Below are 17937 nucleotides of genomic sequence, written 5' to 3' on the forward strand. Positions count from 1 at the left end.
AAATTTTCCATGTATTGTAATCATTGTTATCATTGCAAACGTTGTTTCGGATGTCTGCATTGACATTTCTGCCATATGGACATTACTGTAACAGTCAACATGCCCTGCTTTGAAATTATGTATTATTGTGAATTGAATTAACATGAAATATAAAAAATCTATATTAATATTATCTTTTTATGTTTAATAAACATAATTTATATGTTTAATAAACATAATTGTTTATGTTTCTTGCACACTATGCTATTCTAATTATAAAAAGGTATGATTGAAATATCTAAAAGTTATTTAACATGTAGAACTTTTTTAACGGCGATGAATAGTAATGTAGAAATGATTCATTATGCTCTTCTTACTGGCAGCTTGAGCTGGTCATAAATATGGACGAAACAGAGCTCTTCTCCAGAATGCGTGGCCCAACAGCACCAGAGTCATGTTTGCTGTGGAGATTCGTGGTGCTGCTGTGTGTTTCGGCCCATATAACACACAGAAGCAGCGGCTGTCCAGTGTCCTGCGCCTGTTACGCCCCATCAGAAGTGCACTGCACATTCAGATACCTGAGTCAAATACCCAGGGACATTCAGCCAGCTGTGGAACGGATCAACCTGGGGTAAAACATACCGCAGTCAAACTAGCATGAAACTCTCGAAAACTTGACAGCTTATTTAAGGCCAATTCCGACATTTGTAATTTTGTGTTTCAGGTACAACAGTTTATCAACTCTTACAGCGAACGACCTCTCTGGACTAAAAAACCTGGAACTATTAATGCTGCATAGTAACATTATCAACATTGTTGAGGACAACACGTTCCATGACCTCACATCTCTGCAGGTAAAATACCAAACGCAACATTATTAAAAGTTTCTGTATTTAAGGTATGCAACCAAATTTTTTTTTCCTCCATATAAAATTTTTTTAATGAGATGACGACTTCAGTCATATCACTGGTCTAAAAAAATTGTTTTATTAAACACATGTTGAGATCACATGATCAGGTGAATTCACTTTATCGCTGCAATTTTCCATTGTGGAATAAATGATCACACACTGAACAGGGCATGTGTACGGACTCGGCATCTGGAAACTGGAAACATTTGCTTTGTGTGATGCTATCCTTATGGCAGTATGTCAAGGCTACTATACCAGCGGCATGAGTAACATATTACCTTTATGAAAATACTCAACCCTAGAACATTTTTGTGGAACCGGACTCGCCTGTTCTTTTCTTTGTTTTTCCAACCCATTTTAGCAGTCAGCATCAAGTGTCATATATCATTTTAAACAGGAGAACTTGAAGTTTCAGCTCATTTAAATTCCCAATTTAAGATTTATTTTGTACAAGAATGGATGAATTTAACAGGATTTAAGAAAGACGGCAGACATATTTATAGTATGAGTAAACAAAACAACTCAACTCAAACAAAACTTCCTGAAGTTTGGATTTTTTCCTTTAGAAAGTTATACTTGGATATTCTAGATTTGCAGATGAAAATTTTGTCTACATGTAATAATCCCTAAGCACGCTATTGCCATTTATTACTACATTATTATACTAAGCAATTTTCAGTGAAAAGCTGGTGTGTTTTATTTACTGACAATGTAGATGTGTATTTATTTTTCTTAAATGCATTTAGTTTCTAAAATAGAATCATTGCATGTCAAAAACACAAAATTCTGATTAACATGGAAAATATATCTTTTATCGTGCGTCGTGTGGAGGCAAGCTGGTGAGGGCCCAAACGCAAACTTAACTTTTCAAAACATAAACAAACATTGAACATGGGCATGGCAAGGCATGAAACAAGAACAATCATCAGACAATTAACAATTGACAAGACACATGGCAGGATCACATGACAAACAGAATCACATGACAGAGAAGAATAAGGAACAAGACACAAAACCCACACCATGATAATGGTGGTGTAACTGACGTATTATTTTTTAGTATTCCTAATATTGTTGTTGCTGTTGTTTTATATAAAATGATATCACCACATATCATATGTCACTTACAGATTAGCTTTTCTTCGTATAAACTCCATGCAGCCAAAGCTTCCCTCAGTCCATTGGCGATGTTTTGGCCCGTATGGTCTTCGGGAATAAATGCCGTTTGGAGGCATTTGGTATTCAAACCGAAATCGGCATCAATATAGTGGATTGTGAGACTAATATACGGCTCCATGGTTCAGCTAGACAATATATATCTGTTGTGATTGAAAACTATTCTGCTTTGGTCACCTTGTTAGCCACTTCTGCATGGCATTTGGTGAACAAATCTGGTAGAGCAACTCTCGAGAAATGGTGTCGAGATGGCAAAGCACAGCGCTTATCCAACGTATTGACCATTTTCTTGAATCCAGAGTTGTCAACTGTGCTAGCGGGGCGCATGGCTTTAGCTAAATAATAGGCAACGGGCTCATTCATTTTTTTTGCCCCTCCGAATTCACTGTATAGGGAGTTGCGCTGTAGAGTGTGTTTGTTATGGATGCCGGGGTTACAGAGGATGTTGAGGGGATTGCTGTTTCTTTATTAAATTGTCAGACGTGTTTAAATTTCAAGTGATTCAAAAAAATTGTGGTGTTCCCTTTCGTTGCAGCTACAACCATGCAGCAAATCTTATAATAGGCTGATGCTATGTTCACACCGGACGCGAATAGTGCGTCAAATTCGCGCCTGACGCGTCTAGTAATTTACGTGAGCAAGCAGCTAGGCTCCTGATTGGTTAACGCGACGCGAATTGAAGCCAAAGTTCAGATTTTTCAACTCGGGCAGCAGGTGCGAATTCGCGTCAAACGCGTGAATGCACAAATAGCACTAACTAAATCATTCGCGCTTAACGCGCCCAGACGCTCAATTCGCGCAGTCGCGTCTTCCGCGCTCTACGCCTCGTTCTTGCCGCAGCAATTTTTTTTCAATTTCTTTCCATTGACTTAACATTGAAATCATTCGCGTCTGACGCGCTATTCGCGTCCAGTGTGAACGCACCATGAAGAAAAAACTCTTGGCCACAACATCAATTAGTCAAAATTCTTGTGGACACATATTTCATGTGTTTTGTGGCCTTATTTTAGAAACTTTCATTTTTAGTCTTTTCAATAACCATGCATAAACAATATTCTCTCAAAAATACAAACATGTACATACATGTTTCTCACATATTATTTTAGCCCTGTTTGTGCTAAATAGAGTGTAATTACACCTGTGCCATTAATATGTTTATAAGCAACTTAAAAAAGCACAAATGTCAGGGCATGTCAGATAGGGCTGCAACTAACGACTATTTACGAGTCGACTAGTCACCGACTATTGAAATGATTAGTTGAGTTAAGAAAAAATAAATTAAAAATCAAATAAACATTTTCTTCCTTTAAACCAGGGGCAGGCACATTCGCAGCAATAAAACAGTAAACAAAAATATTAAGTGCATTTTGTGAGATACATTCAGTGGTCAATCTGTTGCAAAAGAACTTTACAACTCGTCTCAACATAACGAAATATATCGGTTTTAAAATAAGCTTCCAGAGTCATCTGAATACCGAAAATACGCTTATAAAATGTACAATGTACATCCAAAACAAAACCTTTTGGCTTCCATGTTATTTAAATCTCACCGAGTCAAACTCTGTTTCATTCAACTGTCCGACGTGCTTTCTCTTTAAAGGTGCTGCTGTGATACGCAAGGATACGTGATACTGCTTTGCAAACCATGCAGGTAATCTTTTTATTCGCTGTATCCAGGCTAAAATGCTCCCAAAAAGATGTTTTGGTACACGCAGCTGCTGCGTTGGACACCGCCATTTCTGTTTGTTATCGCTCAGCAGACAAGCTAATGCGCATGAGCGACTCTCGGCAGAGGTTGTAATTAAGAGAGATGCCTCGGTCGGAAAAAACATGACTATTTCTATTATCGATTTTTGTCGACAACGTTGAAAAATCGCTGCAGCCCTAATGTCAGAACATCTCAAAAACATTTTATTTTATTTATCACTAAACTACTGTGATAAAAAGTTAAAGTTTTGTATAAACATAACTCCTGAATAAAAACTTAAATGTGTTTGGACTGATTTTAAAAAAAAGTTTTGAACAAATTTGATTGGTTTGTCGTTAGTGAGCGCAAATGCAGGTGATAAGCGGTTTTATTAAGCGAGTCATTGAGTCGTTCATTCTAACGATTCTAACGTCATTCTAACGATAACGTGAGAGCTGTGATCGTTGCTTGGATTCATCAGATCTATTTTCGCTGCTAAAATATACCAAAAGTCATTATTTCGGCTAAAATGTAAGTGACTTAATATTATTAACTTGTTTGTTGAACTGTCATATGAAATCAGTGTCGCATTTTCAATCGTGAGGTGATGGTAAATTAATGTTGTATGTTGCTCAAGTGTAGGCCTATTCATTTAACTGCAGTATGTCAATTTAGTTTATTTGTGTGTGCTGCGCTCATAGACTTTAGAAAACGGCGCTCATTTGTTTGATTTCTCATCAAAAAGCTGCGCAAGCCTCAAAAGTTTAAGCTCCTTGCACCCGGACTGAGTCTGAAACTTTCATATTCATTTTGTTCATATTCGTCATTTGGTGCGCTTTAATCCGTTGTAGAGACTATATTCGTTCCGGTGAAATCACAAAGTAAAATGCACACAAACGTACAACTGATAAACATAATCGATTTTAATCAGAGAAAAAAAAACAATACGAGTGTGGATTAAAACCCAGAACCTCTCTGTCACGCTTGGCAAAAGTGCGTGTCATTGTAAAGTTCAGTAAAGTTAATCAGTGAACAAAGGGAACAGAGAGAATTACTAACTGGTCTTGAACTTGTGTAGCTTTAATAACGATTAGTCTATATGAGGAGTTCTTTTCCAAAACGCTATAAATCTATTTCAATAGTTTTCAGGAAAACTACATTTTTTACCTAGACCCACACATTTTGTGAATATTCTAATTAATTTGGAGAATTAATTAGTAAAACGTTGAATAAACATAGCAGCTTTGGCAGAGAATGATTTGTGATAGTCATAGAAGAGAGTTCCTCCATAGGCCAAATATGTGTCCAGCTCGGCTCTACAAGACGGATAGATTTCGCAAATGACATCTCTGTAAACCCCAAATGTCACGTTAAATTCAGCTAGTGTTAACATTTTTGAAAGCTGGGGATCGCTGTCTTTAAGCATAACGGACACATCGCCGCAATCAACAACACGCTTCTCACTCATTTCTGAGCACAGTAATATTTTTACAAGATTGATATTATTACCTGCCACGATTTGGCTTCTCAACTGATGAGAAATCGCCGCAGCCGGCGGAAAGAATGGAGAGCCTGAAGACACGGGAACTGCACTTCCCATCATTCTTCGCAGAATAGTCGCCGCGGCTGCATTGATGACGTCATTATCCAGCTGCGGAGTAAACATGGGCAGCCGCGCCGTGCCTCATTATTAGCGGCTCATTATTATGCGGGTCTTTGTCAGGTGAGAATCACCTAATTATTCATGATGGGGCTGGCCTGTTCACGCCCATTTTACAGTAATTTACAATAATCACACATAAACAATATTCTCTCAAAAATTCAAACATGTACGTACATATTCCTCATATATTATGGTAGCCCTGTTTCTGCTAAATATAGCGTAATTTCACATGTGCCATTTATATATTTATAAGCAACTGAAAAAAGTACAAATGTCAGGACCCCCAAAACACCTTGGTCCTCAGAGGGTTAAACAGCCTTTTTGCGGTTTACAGGGTATTCCATATCCCGATTACAACAAAGCACTTAATAATACAAAAACTTAATACATCAGCTTGATCCGTCGCTCCTCGAAATGAATTTAAACCAGCACTTCTGATGTAAATTTCCCAGGATTATTCCTCACAGCCTCGTAAATCGACGTAAAGTATTGTAATCTGATTAAGAGTCAGAAAGCACATCCTGTTCTTTATCTAACAAAAGCACAATGGGTTTTTTTTTTTCGATTGTAAGTGGACACATAAAAAAAGACAGTTTATTTTTTCATATTTTTAAGTCTGTAAGAACAAAACTGTATTTTAAGTCTATTTTGCTGTGAAAATATTTGAGCAAAATGCGCCGGCGTATTTTATTGTGATTTAATTTAATTTACAATAGAGAGAACAGGACTGGCAGGAATATCTTGCTGGAAACTTTGCTTAATAGCTGATGTCATCTTCATAACCTTAAATGATAAATTCAATGTACTCTACCTTAGTTTTTCATGTTATGTTATATAAGAACATAAGATCATCAGATCTTAAAAAAATTCTTAAATTTGTAATCCCACAATATCTACACTGCCTTTGTGAAAAGGTTCAAGTTCAGGGGAAGAAGGACAGGGTCGGTGAATCAATGTAAAAGACTTAAATTCAAAAATCAAAAACGTGCTCAGCACAATTAAATAACGCCAATAATTCAGAAGATCAGGGTTGAGAATGCTCACGCTCTGACTTTCCAGTTCTGCCCACAGCTTTTTATCCAGTCTCTCCAGACCAGTAACTATATTTGTGATCCAGGGTCACCTATATTGTTTTATGATTTTCAAGAGCACTTTTCCAAATTTAATACCTTAACTGTTACATTAGAGTTGTTATAACTGTGCTGGACTTATTTTTTTTTATTGTATTTTATAGGAATTGTGTCAATTTAAAAAATAATATACAGTCACTTTTTAATGTCTTAACGATTTGTTTTTATTTGCATGTATAGGTTCTGAAAATGAGTTATAACAGAGTTGAGAAGCTTGGCAAGAACACATTTAGAGGCCTGGACAATCTTTTACGTCTTCATATGGACCATAATCACATTACCTTCATCCACCCAGAAAGTTTTTATGGCTTGAAAAGGCTGCAGTTGATCAACCTTGAGGGAAACCTACTCCAACAGCTTCATCCAGATACATTTATATCTCTGCAGTTTAGCCAGATTTTGAAATGGTCATCACTCAAGACCATTTACTTGTCAGACAATGCTTTAACCACATTGCCTGCATCTATATTTGCTGGCTGCTACAATATTGAGAATCTCTTCCTTAGTGGAAACCCCTGGTCATGTGATTGTCGGATGGGTTGGCTTGTCCAGTGGATAGAGAAACACCCAGGTGAGATCGGTCTATATTGAACTTTTTTTAAAGTGCCCCTATTATGTTTTTTTTTCAAAGATTCCCTTTCATGCAGTGTATAATATACCTGTATGTGAATGTAAACGTTCTGCAAAGTTGTAAAGTCGAAAGTGCTCGAAAAATAAAGTTATTGACTCCCCAAAGAAAGAATAGACTCTGAATCGAGAATCGAGTCATTTGTATTTCGAATCATGCTGCGTGATGGTTCTACGTCACTAGAAAATACATATGCATAATGCCCACATATGTTGTACATTGTCCACCCATTGTCCGTACATTGTCCGTAGAAACGCTTGCCTTTGAAAGATTGGACAGTGCCCAGTTTATTTGGACCACTTTGCTCCTCAGAATCACAACCGTATGAATAATTATTGATGTGTATATATATATATATATATTTTCTACCGGGTGTTCAAAATACATAGATTTGTGTTTTTTTGTGTAGGCTTCCGGGTAACCGGCTAACTCACGTTATTACTGTCTAACTGAAGTAACTTTAATCAGTTGTGGGCCACTCTTACCTAAAACCTGGTCGATTCATGCAGATTATCTGTTGTTCTTACTACTTTGAGTAAAGATAAAGGATGCAGCAAGATTTGTTTAACAAACGCTTATGTTTCTTTAGTCATTTACATTAGTGCTGGGCTAACGTATGCATCGTTATCGATACAGTTCCCGCATGTGCACCGCAATAAATTAGAATTACAAATATTGGTTTGTTAATGCACATTCTCTTGTTAATGCTGATGGTGAGGAATTACAGTTGAAACATCTCATAATGTACCTCAGCATGAATAGCTCATCACTGAGGAATGTCCGGCTTGAGTCGTACCTGCGATGGAGGATTTGGTTGAATAACTAGTTTTTCCAATGTTTCATCGTCGGACTTGTGTTCAAATTGATATGGTAAAATCAACGCCATCGTTACTTTCTTTACAGTGTGTACAATCGCTGAGCTTATGGACGCCTCCAGAAGGAGCTGAAGTACAGTTATGGTAATAGGCGTTTAGCTTTTGAAACATGAGCTGTACGCGGTGGACCGATCACAACAGACTGGCCCATTTCACCAATCAGCAGCAGATTCATCCGTTGAGACGTGGTGATGTGCAATGTATTATGATAAAATAAAAAACAGTTTTTTTTACCTTTGATGCATGTAAACCTGTTGTAAGAGACCCCCAAAACAAAATTAGGAGAAAACTGCATAATAGGGGTACTTTAAAAAAACAAGAAAAAACGGTGTAAATAAATTAGGAACTGGACTTTTTCCAAAAGATACATTTGCATTTATTTATTTATATATACATATGCATATACATATAATGAGAATTCATTTTGGTTTTGCAGGTGTTCTAAAATGCAAAAGAGACAGGAAGTTTATAAAAGAACAGTGTCCCGTCTGTGAATTCCCAATTTCCTCCAGAGGAAGCAGCATTGTCCATTTGCAAAGTGATAGCTACACATGCACCAGACCATGGATTCATCCTCACTTAAAACAGAGGAATTTTACCTTGGGTGATGCTGACAATACCTTAGTCTCTCCTAAGGATTTTGTTGCACCCATTGGGACGTTAGAAATGAACATCACAGATCAATTCCACAATGATGCTAGGATAGCATGTGATGTGCAGAGACCTACAGGAATGGAAAACTTAACTGCAACCTTTCGACAGAATGGAAAAGATTTAACTGCCCTGAGCGCAATTGTTTCTACATCGCTGATCTGCAACATTGATTATGAAAATATACGCCAGATTTGGAACATTTTAGCTACCTATAGTGATTCCCCGATGAGACTTGAGCGAGGATTATTACTTTCTTTTAAACCAGATACAGTTTACACATACAAACAAGTACTACCCACTGCAGATGGTATTTTTACAGAAATCGAAGCAAAAATCAAAGCCAATCCTGAATGGCTAATGCAAGGTACAGTCCTGCTACAGCTGGACCGTGTTAAAACAACATTCCCGACCCTTATTATGAAGTATTTATCCAATGTTCAAATAGATGTTGACAGCAGCAAGGATAGTAGAGTCCAGTACAGCTGGGCAATGATAAGAAGGGACAACCAGACCAGAACTGAGCACATAGTCCTTGCTGGTAGTGTGACTGAATTGAATTGCCAGACTGTTGGGGATCCTAAACCCTTCGTTGAATGGATTCTACCAGATGGAAGTAAATTACGTGCACCATACAACAGTGAGGATCAAAGGATCGTAGTAACATATGAAGGAAAGCTCACTTTAAAATCGGTTGAAATCTCAGATACAGGTGTCTATCAGTGCATTACAACTGACTACGAGGAAGCAGATGTTCTTGCCTTTAGGGTAACTGTGCTTCCCCTGGATCCTGAAGAAGAAGAGATTAATGGTATCAGAGTCTCACACACCCTTGGTCAGAACCTACTTCTTGATTGTACATCAGCCAGTAATCCACAGGCTTCCATTCAGTGGATACTTCCCGACCACACAGTTTTAGACAAATCCTATGGAAACAGAAAGCTCTACAAAAACGGGACTTTGGTAATACATGGACTGACATCCAGAGACACAGGGTTTTACAGATGTTTAGCTGGAAATTTTCTAGGGGCAGATATGATAGTTTCTCGAGTAACTATTCTTGATGATTTGTCAAATAGCACGATGCCAACTTATGTAAAGGAATCTGGTGATCATGTTGTACAAATTATTGAAGAGAGCCAGAAACTTGGAAGTGGGTATCTCTCACAAAGGGTTAGTGAGGAGTCAAGGAGCATTACCTCAGGGAGACCATACAATTGGCTACAGTCCAGATTTCATAAGGTTCCCACTGTTAGAATGGGGAATAGAGGGAACTCTAGAAGAGTCTTTAATAAAAAGTACAAGAAAAAAGGTGCCACTTTCATCAATAATTCTCGAATTAATGGAGTAACTAAAAAGACAGCCAGTTTAGATGTGTCTAAAACACTTAAAGAATCCTCTGATGACAATGACATAACCTCAGGGGATGGTATATCTGAAGATGAATTTATTGTAATGACAACTACTCAAACAATTGAGCATAAACCAGTTAGCACCATTACAACCACAGATATTAATATCTCAGAGACTTACAAAACTGTTGACAGTGCTTTCATTGAAGAAATATCTAATAAAACAAGAAACATCTTAAGAGCAAAAGAAAAGACTAATTTGGTTGCATCAACATCACACACTCTGACTCAGACACCGGCCACCCCGATTACAGCCAGTTACACTTTGAGTAGTTATGGGACTCAAAAAGATGAGACTACCCTGAATACAACCAAGTCAGATTATATGTTAAGTCATATTGATGGTAAAACCATAATATATGAGAGAGCAACAAATAGACCCTTAGGGAAACGCATTACTCTCAAACCTTTTCTGACAGAAGTTACAGAGCTTCTGTTCTCTGGGGAATCAGAAGATGTTACTTCTAGAGCTACACCACTTTACAACTTCCATGGCCCAAATGTCACCTATTTTGAACCAAAGAGTCAGGCCATATTAACAGCAGTCACCACAACCGAGGAAGACAGAGAAAAGATCACATTTCAGACCACTCAAAGAATCAAGTCAGAGCTCCTTCCTGGGTCCACCATCATTTCCAAACACCAGATCCAAATTGTTCCATCCAAAAGGATGCAGTCAGGAAAGAGACGTAAGTTTAATGGCAGACGTAGGATCGTTCGGCCCAGTAAAATTACAGACATACAATCTTTACTTGATAAATTTAAACATCTTTCTATAAACAAGGAATACAATCTCACATTTTCACACACTGTGGACAAAAATTGTGGCAATGGGAAAAGAGTTACATCTGGAGTGTCTACAGATAAATGCACAACATCAGTGGATCAAAGCCTGGTCAACCCTACATCTAGGCATCACATGCCAACTTCATCTTTTAGAGTGACAGAAAAACCTGCCATGGCAACTGATTTGTCAGTCTCTGGACGGACTTACACTGTCACTGATTCACAAATGCACACCATTTCTGTAGAGTCCAGTGATTATAAAAGTGATTTCAGTTCAATAGAGAAAGAATCAACTTTCACAACTACAACAACATCCCCATCTACGATGTCTTCTAAAATTACACATGGGAGGATTCCATGGCATAAACCATTTGGACACAAGGGGGAACTGAAAGAAACCCTCAGCAAGCATCAAAACCCATTTACATTGTCTACTAATGAGGAGCAGATGACCTCAGCATCCAAAGCAGAAACTTACAAGGAAATAACTGCAGTACCTTCTACAGAACTGCATCCTACACATATTATATCCTCTCCTCCAGCAACAAAACACAAAATCAATACTCCAGAGACATCATTTGATGACTCATCAGGTTCTTCCTCTTCTACAGAAACACATTTCTCTGACAATATCATAACACCATCTACAATACCTGAGTTTTTCAGTTTTCCAGCCTTCCACGAGCTGTCCACAACCACAGAGTCAATAAGGGTTTCTCACACTCTAGCAGTCCCACCAACAATGAGGACTGCATTAAAGCAAAACACTGGTCAGAATAACTTATCAGGTTCTCAAACTGGATTGAGGGGAAATCAAAAACCTGGTTATCACAGACGAGGCTCCAGAGGGAGAAAGCCAACCACGAAACCCCCAATTATTAAAGTGACTAAAACCGCTGACAAATTGGCCACAACCAGAGTGAACCCAAATATGAGTAAAGCCCCAGAAAGAGGTTGGGGATATACCACACAGAGCCCCACAATCAGAGTTCAGCCAACCACACATAAACAGAAATACAAGGATTGTTTAGAATGTCCTCAGCCAAATGCCCCTGGTATTCCTCTGAGCAGAACAGTAACTTCAGACACAATGACTGATTCAACTGCCAACATGTTCGCTCCATTTCCAACCAGCAGTAGTACTGAAAATGCACATGATAACGCAAGGCATGATACCCCCTCTATTAGGGATATTACCTCCAAGCCAAGGATTAATGGTGGAAAAGCTGCCAGTTTTACTGTTCTGTCAAACTCTGATGCGTTCCTCCCCTGCAAGGCCACTGGCAACCCTGAGCCCATCATCAGCTGGAACCGATTCTCATCTACCACAGGTACAAAATTAAAACCACAAAGCCATGTACATATACCATGTACATTTTCATATTTATTATTTTGACATTTTGGTATGTCTTAAGTTACAACATAAAATAAAAAAGTTTTTTGTCTCCCTTTATATCATCAGGTAATATGTTGACCATCAAGGGTAAATTGGGTAAATTTGAAGTTTTGAAGAATGGAACATTGCTCATCCAAAGAACAAACTTTAAAGACCATGGACAGTACATATGTTTTGCCCAGAACGAGTATGGTTCTGACAAGCTTGTAGTTACTTTGTCAGTTGTGGCCTATCCCACCCGGATATTGGAGAAAAAGATGAGAGAAATCAAGGTTCTTGCTGGGAAAACTGTACACATGGATTGCAGGACAGAAGGCAGACCAGTGCCCACTGTGTCATGGATTCTACCTAACCACACTGAAGTTAAAGGTCTGAACACTGAGCTTGACAGAATAACAGTAACCACAATGGGGACACTAACCATTCAAAGGGTGTCGGTTTTAGACCGTGGACATTATAAGTGTATTGCAAGTAATCCAGCTGGTACTGCCACTGCCACTGTCCATCTTCAGGTGGTAGCAGCACCACCAGTAATACTGGAAGAGAAGCGACAGCTGGTGAAAGCTGATACTGGGCAGAATCTCTTTTTTCCATGTACCACTTATGGAGACCCGCAACCCACAACACACTGGGTTTTACATGATGGCAGGATAATATGGCCTCTAACTTACTCACACAGCAAAGTTTCAGTTTTTGTCAATGGTACACTTTACCTAAGGAACGCAGAAACAGCTGAAAGCGGAAAATATGAGTGTATTGCAACAAGCTCTACAGGATCAGAACGGCGTGTTGTCACACTTTCTGTGAAGACAACAGAAACTACCCCTCAGATCATTGAGATATCACAAAGGCGAAATGATGTGACATATGGTGATCTTCTTCATCTGAACTGCTCTGCAGTTGGGAACCCAAAACCTCAAATTATTTGGAGGCTTCCTTCCAAGGCTCTTGTGGATCAGTCGCACAGGTAGACTATAACAGACTTTATCATCAAAACAATTGTTTGATTGCAAAAACAGAGCCGAAGTTTGTAATGTTTTAAATGCTCTTTCCTGTTGAATGGATAAGTTTACATGCAACCAAATAATCCATTAGTAATCGGATTGACGGGTCAATCGGGCTGAAAAGCCTTCATGTTTTCCTTCACCTGCACTACTTGTCCAGTATTGTTTGTGTGTAGACATGGTTACGTTGCCTTCTCAAATTTGTTCTCTGGGTTTTTTTAAAAATTATTTAAAGAACATTTTGTTTGTAGAAACCTGTTTGAACCTTTTTCATCATCTTCATCTGAACCTGATCGTAACACATTCTCTCATAAAAAGACACTTTATTTTGGGCACAGGAAGGGGTGTTTTTATTGATAAATATTAAGTCTGCTTAAACGAGTCTGCTTTAAAGGTTCTCTGAGCGATCCTGGGTGTTGACGTTCGGAATATTTTCAAACAAATCGGAGGCTAGCTTGACCCTCCCTCCTCCGCATCTCATCTCCTCCTCCTCCCTTCCGTCCTTCCTGAAATAATTGTGAACGTGTATTTATAGCTAATTATATCCTTGTGTGGATTTGGCGAACATAAGCGTCAATTGAGAAGAAAAAAACAATTTAACGTTACCAACCTGTCCAGCAAAAACAGAGCAACCTGAATGTCGGACTGGAAGCCCTTCTGCCGCCAGAGTTCTCGCCATCGTTAAAAAGCTTTGCTACCGATGTAAATTCGGAGCTTCACACGTTCTTTATCCGACTCCTTCTTCTTTTTTGAAAAAGAAGTTTGTTCATTTGTTCCTCAGAACGACGTCTCTTTGGTCGTGTTTCGGCCATTTTTCAAACTTCCCTCTGATGCTTCGCTGCTCTCCTTCACACACACACACCCTTCATGTGCACGTGCACTAACCCCCCAGACCCACCCTCAAATACTTCTTGCCAGTGATTGGCTGGAACACTGTTTGTTAGGTTTCGTGGTCCGAGTGAGACATGATTGTTTTTGTTGCCGTTTGTGGAGCCTGTGGTGTCTACAGAGACCGCGTTTTTTTACAGTGTGTTTAGGGGACAGGCAGCTAGCCGATAGTGAGGAGACGTTTGATGTATGTGACAAAAAATGTTTTGGCCCCACATCGCTTAGAGAACCTTTAAGTCTGATTAAAAGGAAAAAAGGCAATGTAGGAGAATTGTTTGTGCAAACAGTGGAACACTGTATTTTTGTGCAGCTTGCGCATGTCAAAAAAAAAAAAAATAAATCAGAATGAATTAATTCCAATTGAAACAAAAGTTGTGCGTGTAAACATATCCACTGAAAGAGATTCCCAAAACTTTGAGTTTTCTTCTTATTTGTGAGTACTGGGCAATGATTTTTTTTTATGCATTGGCAATTATTAATTTTAGTTTATGTTTTGCATAACTGATTTAACCCTTGAATTAACGATTCAATTGCATCTTAATTAGGATAAAATAATGAAATATGAGTATATAAATGGATATCCCATATCAGGGGTCGGCAAGTAAGGTTGGCATCGGGCCGAAAAATATTTTTGACACTAGATGGCGGGCCAGAACATAGTCAATGGATAATTTAAGAAATTAATTGATGAAAAATGAAACTAGAATTGTCTGTGAAAGACTGGTACAGTGTCTTTTGTAACTGGTAGTGAGCTGTTTCTCTGCGTTAAATCCTGAGTATTCGATTTGTTGCTTTAATTATAGAATATCGAATAGGTTGTGCGATTATTGTATAAAAAAAATCCTGATGTTTTCGATGCTGATTCGGTGGTGATGCCGTGTTCATGTAACCAGAGGGTGACGCTGCCGATAATGCAAAAGTTTTTGACCCGCGGGCCGCCTGTTGCTGACCCCTGTCCTATATCAACAATTCTGTAAATGTTCTCAAACCAAATTCATGATGTAAACTTGCATTTAAAGATATCACATTCTCATTTCAGAATGGGCAGTCGTATCAAAGTCCTGGAAAATGGTACCCTCATCATTGAATCGGTCAATGAAAAAGATGCTGGGGACTTCCTTTGTGTTGCACGCAACAAAGTTGGGGATGATGCACAGCTAATAAGTGTGTCAGTTTCTATGAAGCCAGCTCGGATTGATCCAAACATCTTTAGTAGGAAGCAAGTGACTTATGGCAATGACCTAAAAGTGGACTGTATGGCTGCTGGTGTCCCCATGCCAGAGATATCTTGGGGACTTCCTGATGGTACCTTGGTGAATGGTGCTCTGCAAGCAGATGGAACAGAAGGGGATCAGTCCAAACGGTACATCTTGTTTAATAATGGAACACTGTACCTGAATAAAGTGGGTACTGATGAGGAAGGTGACTATACCTGTTATGCTGAAAACAAACTGGGTAAGGACAAAATGCATGTTCACATAAGTGTGGTAACTGCAGTGCCTCGCATTGAACGCCCAAAGCTCTCCCATGCCAAAGTGAAGCCTGGTGGAAACGTTCTATTTGACTGTAAGGCTATAGGTGAGCCCAAGCCAAAGGTCTTTTGGATGCTCCCTTCCAAAGACATGATTGCTGCATCTAATGAGCGTTATTTAGTGCATGCTAATGGGTCCCTTGATATACGAAATGTTAAATTAGTTGATTCTGGAGAGTATATCTGCATGGCTCGGAATGCTGCAGGTGAGGAGAATAAAGTATACAAGCTGGATATTGATGGTAACCCACCCATCATTAATGGCTTCAAACTAAATAAAACTGTGATGAAAGATACAGCAATCAAATATACTAGAAAACTAATAGACTGCAAGGCTGAAGGGAATCCAGCACCAAAGATCACATGGATCATGCCAGACAATATATTTCTTACTGCTCCATATTATGGTAGCAGGATTAATGTCCACCACAATGGTACATTAGAGATCCGTAATGTTCGACCGTCAGATACAGCAGAATTTATTTGTATGGCTCAGAATAATGGAGGTGAAGCAGTCATGGTGGTTCAACTGGAAGTGACCGACAAGCTCAGGAGGCCCATTTTTAAGAACCCATTTAATGAGAGAGTGGTGACTCGGGTAGGGAGAACTGCAATGCTAAACTGTTCTGCTGATGGGCAACCCACACCTGAGATCATATGGACACTACCCAATAAAACTCGGTTCAGTGGAGAACCTGGGTTTGAGGGCTCACGGTATCATCTGGGTAAGGATGGCATGTTTGTTATTTATAACTCCAGCATAGAGGACACTGGTAAATACCGCTGTGCTGCGAAAAACAAAATGGGCTATATTGAGAAGCTGGTTGTTTTTGAGGTGATTCAACAGCCTTATATTCTAACAAGGCCAAAGGGGGTTATTCAAGGTATTTCAGGAGAGACCCTCTTCCTACATTGCCTGACAGATGAAATCAAGCCTAGTGTTTCATGGACCACACCAGGAGGTTTTGTTCTTGCACGTCCACAGGTCAGTGGACGCTACCATTTAATGGACAATGGGACATTTGTTATACATGATACAACCATGAATGATCGCGGGAATTATGTGTGCCGAGTAAAGAATGATGCTGGTGAGGCAGTTCTTACTGTGCCTGTCATAATTATTGCATATCCACCCCGGATCACTAATGGGCCACCACCAACTATGAGAGGAGTGGCTGGAGTTCCTGTTCATCTTAAATGCATTGCTAATGGAATACCTATACCAGAGATAACCTGGGAGCTGCCAGATGGGTCTGTTCTTTCTACAACTGGAAAGGAACGACCTGTAGGCAGTGAACTTCTCCATGCACAAGGGACACTGAAAATTCGAAATCCCACTAGAGCACACTCTGGCAATTACAAGTGTATAGCCTTTAATTACCTGGGCAGACATACCAGAACAACATACATAACAATAACATAAGTAGGGTCATGACTTTATGACTTTACCACTGTGACTATTCAAAAGGAACTGACAGGTCATGTGAAGGTAGACAAAACATGGGTAATTATGCAGTGTGGGAGGAAAATAAAGAACTGTGAGGATTTCGTTCTATAATATATATACACTCACCTAAAGGATTATTAGGAACACCATACTAATACTGTGTTTGACCCCCTTTCGCCTTCAGAACTGCCTTAATTCTATGTGGCTGGCATTGATTCAACAATGTCCTTTCTAAAGAAAGAATTCTTTAGAAATGTTGGCCCATATTGATAGGATAGGATCTTGCAGTTGATGGAGATTTGTGGGATGAATCTCCCGTTCCACCACATCCCAAAGATGCTCTATTGGGTTGAGATCTGGTGACTGTGGCGGCCATTTTACTACAGTCAACTCATTGACATGTTCAAGAAACCAATTTGAAATGATTCCAGCTTTGTGACATGGTGCATTATCCTGCTGGAAGTAGCCATCAGAGGATGGGGACATGGTGGCCATAAAAGGATGGACATGGTCAGAAACAATGCTCAGGTAGGCCGTGGCATTTAAACGATGCCCAATTGGCACTAAGGGGCCTAAATTGTGCCAAGAAAACATCCCCACACCATTACACCACCACCACCAGTAACAAGGCATGATGGATCCATGTCCTCATTCTGTTTACACCAAATTCTGACTCTACCATCTGAATGTCTCAACAGAAATCGAGACTTAGACCAGGCAACATTTTTCCAGTCTTCAACTGTCCAATTTTGGTGAGCTCTTGCAAATTGTCG

The 17937-nt window shown here is 39.2% G+C and overlaps 1 protein-coding gene across 1 annotated transcript in view; it reads left to right on the forward strand.

The window, feature by feature from the left end:
* The window catches only part of igsf10 (immunoglobulin superfamily, member 10), a 75571-nt gene extending 57791 nt beyond the window's left edge, over nt 1-17780 (forward strand). Inside the window, exons 3-8 of the mRNA XM_089120826.1 lie at nt 363-610; nt 704-833; nt 6727-7117; nt 8486-12229; nt 12361-13261; nt 15226-17780. Of these exons, the coding sequence (XP_088976952.1) occupies nt 381-610; nt 704-833; nt 6727-7117; nt 8486-12229; nt 12361-13261; nt 15226-17140 (7311 nt within the window). The 5' untranslated portion in view covers nt 363-380 and the 3' untranslated portion in view covers nt 17141-17780. The remainder of the gene's footprint in view (nt 1-362; nt 611-703; nt 834-6726; nt 7118-8485; nt 12230-12360; nt 13262-15225) is intronic.
* The last annotated feature ends 157 nt before the right edge of the window (nt 17781-17937 follow it).

The sequence above is a fragment of the Pimephales promelas genome, chromosome 16, assembly GCF_988280905.1.
Source record: "Pimephales promelas chromosome 16, fPimPro1.hap1.1, whole genome shotgun sequence".
NCBI classification, from domain to species: domain Eukaryota; kingdom Metazoa; phylum Chordata; class Actinopteri; order Cypriniformes; family Leuciscidae; genus Pimephales; species Pimephales promelas.